This window comes from Cynoglossus semilaevis, chromosome 6 (genome assembly GCF_000523025.1).
Source record: "Cynoglossus semilaevis isolate Cse_v1.0 chromosome 6, Cse_v1.0, whole genome shotgun sequence".
Classification (NCBI taxonomy): domain Eukaryota; kingdom Metazoa; phylum Chordata; class Actinopteri; order Pleuronectiformes; family Cynoglossidae; genus Cynoglossus; species Cynoglossus semilaevis.
Window position 1 is genome coordinate 1,908,730 of NC_024312.1, and position 4,189 is coordinate 1,912,918.

A 4,189-nucleotide genomic window follows, 5' to 3' on the forward strand; every position below is an offset into this window, starting at 1 on the left:
TAATAATCTTCTTGTTTAAATTTACTCACGATTCACAAAAACCTCAGCCTGTTTAGTTGAAGACAACGCTGATCTACTGGCAGGAATTGAAGAAAGACGATCACAGAGATCTTCTTCAACGGCTCTCTCTCAGATTCTCTTTTTTTATTTTTGTTTTCATGACCATTTACTGCCACCTGGTGTTAATAATTGTTCCGTATGTAACACATTGACAAACAAAGAAAAATGATTTGCCATGAACTTTCACGACACATTACTGGGCCACGGTACAGGGGTTGGGAATCACTGCACCAGGTCAGATTCATCAAAATATTCATTGAACTATTTAAAAAAAACTGGAGTTGAATAAATGGTCTTTCATTTCTGTCCATCTCTATTTCTGACAGAACAGAACGGCAGACAAAGATTTCCGTCTTTATCGCAGGAGGAAGTCAAACCTCTAATCACACAAACACCAGGCTGTGGTTTGAGTGGGTTGGATCCACGTCCTGTGGACGTGTGAAGAGGAAGTCAGACGTGCGTTCAGCAGCGTATGGTTTAAACACAGCTCTGGCAGCGCGGTGTCTGCGTCTTGTTCAACGTCACATTTGTCTCATGGTAGATGTAAAACAATCGACCTCTGTCTTTTTTTTTTTTTGTTTCGTCTCTCACCATCTCACCACTTGCCTAAATTTTCCACTGACACCTTTTTGTGACGCGGTGTCTTTCGACACACCTGCGCTGTTTCAACCAGGTTTTTACCAGTGTTGCGCTAAACCGTTGCCAAAGGACAAGGCAGTTTTATCACAGTGGACAAAAAAAATCACACGATTGCAAGAGACTGAAACGAAGATGGAAGACGAGACCAGACCAGACCAGTCCAGACCAGACCAGAGCCGACTAGACAAGACTAGACCAGACCAGACCAAACCAGCCCAGACCAGACCAGACCAGCCCAGCCCAGACCAGAGCAGACGTTCCTCTGATGATCATCATTACGGTCCTACGACAATAACTACCTGTTCCTGCATCGGACCAAATGTAACGGTGACATAAATCAAACTAGAAAACCTTTGTACACACGTGTGTCTGTGCCTTTGAGTCAAAGATTCTGGAAAAGAATCTGTTTTAAAAATAATCCACAGATGACGTTTTCATTTTCATTACAAACATTTTCACCTTGAACTGTGCATTTCTGAAAAAAAAACAACAACAAAAAACACTTCTTGTACAAATTCCCCACAAGGACAGGGGGCGCTGTTGCGTCCTATTATTATATTATATTTCAAGCTGAGTTCCAACAGATTACGTAATCCCACAGTTCTCACAGTTCTCACACCTGGAGACCACAGTGTAACGATGCAACACTGGGTCTCACTGACATTAGTCTGGACTGAGGCGGGACAGATGTTCGTCTTTGGACAAGACTCACAAAAGTCAATTAGCATATCACGCTAACCAGAGCTGGATGACCGACTGAAGACCGAAAAATCAAACCAACCCGATGGAGACACCAGAGGAGGAGCAGCTGCAGCGACCGAAAAATCAAACCAACCCGAAGGAGACACCAGAGGAGGAGCAGCTGCAGCAACTCTGACCAACCACTGTGACGGACACCTACTGACCGAGCTGCAGTACTGCATCGTGTGATCCAGAAAAAAAAACAAAAAACATTTGACTTTTGTCTAATTAGCGAAGCCAGACAAACCTCTGGTTCATAAATGTGCTCAAATGTTAAGAATCGCGACACCCTGTGTGTCAGAATGTCACAAATGTTTCTGTAGCGGTCGTCGTACTGACGGATAAATTCATTTTTACAGGTTTTAAATCAGGGTTTGAATGAAAAACTTCAACATCTTCATTGATGGTGAAGTAAAACAAACATCCGTGTGGGTTTGTTTTCCACATCAATGCTGATGTGCACCTTAACTGAATTACTCCACGACAGATTCTCCATAGTTATAATAATCCAATCAATCTGATTCGTTGTGGATCAGACGGAGGCGGGTGTCCTCGTCAGGACCCGGGGGCAGGAAGGTATTTCTGTCCTTCTCAGAAACCACTGTTCCAGGACCAAGACGACACATGGACTCCTGGTATTTCAGGTGAAAGACTAAAGTAGTAACTTTGTGGACAGAACACTGTGTCCTCAACCTCAACTCCATCAGCTCTGATGACATCCACCCAGAGGGCGAGGGCGACGACCCGCTGCAGCGAGGGCGGGAAGCCGAGCTGCTCCGCTCATTTACAGACTTTTTCAGACTCAAAGACAACACGGCAGAAGAGATCTGGGTTCTAGAAGAACCTCCAGTCTCCTGACACTGCTGCAGCCACAAATCACCACCGTGTGGCGCTAAACCCGTTGAATCATAACCAGCATTTTATAGTTACTGAAACGGTGCGACTGTTCGAGCGGCTTTTACAGCTCAGGGTTTTTCAGATCTCCAACTGTGTGTGTGTGTGTGTGTGTGTGTGTGCTGTACGCTGACCTTGCGTTCTTTGTCCCCGTACTCCAGGCCCAGTGTGTCCATGGCACGGACAATGGCAGCCAGTGATTGGATGGTGTTGCTGTACACAACGGGCTTGTACTGCTTTACGTCATCGCCAGAGAATCCGTCCTCGTGGATGATTCTGGAAAAACACAAAAAAAAAAAAAAAAAACACAAAAAAAGTCAGTCACAGATTTAGAGGATTTAGATTTATGTAGAACAGGTGGTTTCTGTGAGATCCAGGCTGGTAACCATGGTAACGCTAAAGCCAAACCAGACTCACTATTTCAGTTAGGTTGTTGCTAGCGAGAAAGCAAGTAAGCTAGCTAAACTGCTAACAGTTCTTGGTCAGAAATACTTCTGATACTACTTATATATATATATATATTTAAATTTCTGTAAAAGTGACAAGTTCCATTTCAACACAGATGTTGGTTTATGAAAACAGAAACAGAAGACAAAGACGGAGCAGGTGTGCAGGGAGACAGAGTGAGACGAGGGACGAGGGACGTGAACAGTAGGCTCAGCTGACATTTAGACACCGTGCTAACAGCAGCCTCTCCTGCTGTTCTAAATGCCATCATATCTGTTACGGCTCCTCAGGACACGGCGACAGACGGGAGGAGTTCAGCAGCAGCAGAGACACATTCAGACAATAAAAAAAGGAGCAACAGCAACAATTCCCTGACACAGGTCTGGGCAACAATCCTCAAGACAAAACACAAATCATCACCGATCTAACGTTACGAAGGCTCCTCCTCTGACCACCGGAGTCAGAACAGACGACCAGCCAATCGGCAGCCACCACGAATTCTTTATCAAAAATAAAATCATGTTTGTCAGAGAATTCCACCTTTTCTAAAACAAATCTCACCCGTAACTTTTCTGTTTGAACTTCCAGAAAATGAGTCCAACTCCATTAAAGCAAATGAAGTTATAAATTTATGCAGATTTTCTCGACATTTTTATATGAATAACTCCATTAGTAGGATCAAAAACACATTAAGAAAACAAATTTTAAAAATTAAAAAAATTACAAAATTTAAAAAAATAATTAAAAAAATTAAAAATTAAAAAAATTAAAATTAAAAAACAATTAGTAGAATAAAAACACACACATCAAGTGTTGATCCTTCTTGATTAATCATGATTAATCGACAGTTTCCAGTTATATTTATATATTTTTTTTTTTTCCTCTTGTCATTGATGCACAGACATGACCTCAGCAGATGTGCGGTTCATATACAGGAAGTGAGGTTCATATACTTTGGAGCTGAGTGTTTTGCCAAGTGAAGAACAAGGTTATTGTAACTTTAAGTGTGTGTGTGTGTGTGTGTGTGTGTGTGTGTGTGTAGGACAGCACGGTCCTGCACAGTGTAACGTTCCAGATCAATCAGGCACACAGCCAGTCCTGTCTAAATACAGCAGGCGTCTATTTACACTGGTGACTTTAACAGGAGACGAAGGACGATCTGTGGACAGAGACGAGCTTCAACGGCCACGGAATCGAACCCTGAACCTCAGCTAACAAGTCCAACAGCGGCTCGTCCGCAGACCGACGTTACAGCCTCGCTGCAGGACACGGACTTTGGACAAACATTCACAGCGTGGTGTTGTTGTTGTCCACCTGAGACGCAGTGGACGAAGGTTGGACCGGGACGAGGACTCCAGTCAGCAGAACTGGAGTCGCTCATGTGTCTTCTTACGCGGGGGGCGGGGGG

The 4,189-nt window shown here is 43.7% G+C and overlaps 1 protein-coding gene across 3 annotated transcripts in view; it reads right to left on the reverse strand.

The window, feature by feature from the left end:
• Window positions 1–4,189, reverse strand: part of LOC103379541 (guanine nucleotide-binding protein G(o) subunit alpha-like) — a 58,626-nt gene that overhangs the window by 39,481 nt on the left and 14,956 nt on the right. For all 3 annotated transcript variants that reach the window (XM_025056372.1, XM_025056371.1, XM_017033002.2), the window contains exon 3: window positions 2,469–2,610. In XM_025056372.1, coding sequence (XP_024912140.1) covers window positions 2,469–2,610 — 142 coding nt within the window. The remainder of the gene's footprint in view (window positions 1–2,468; window positions 2,611–4,189) is intronic.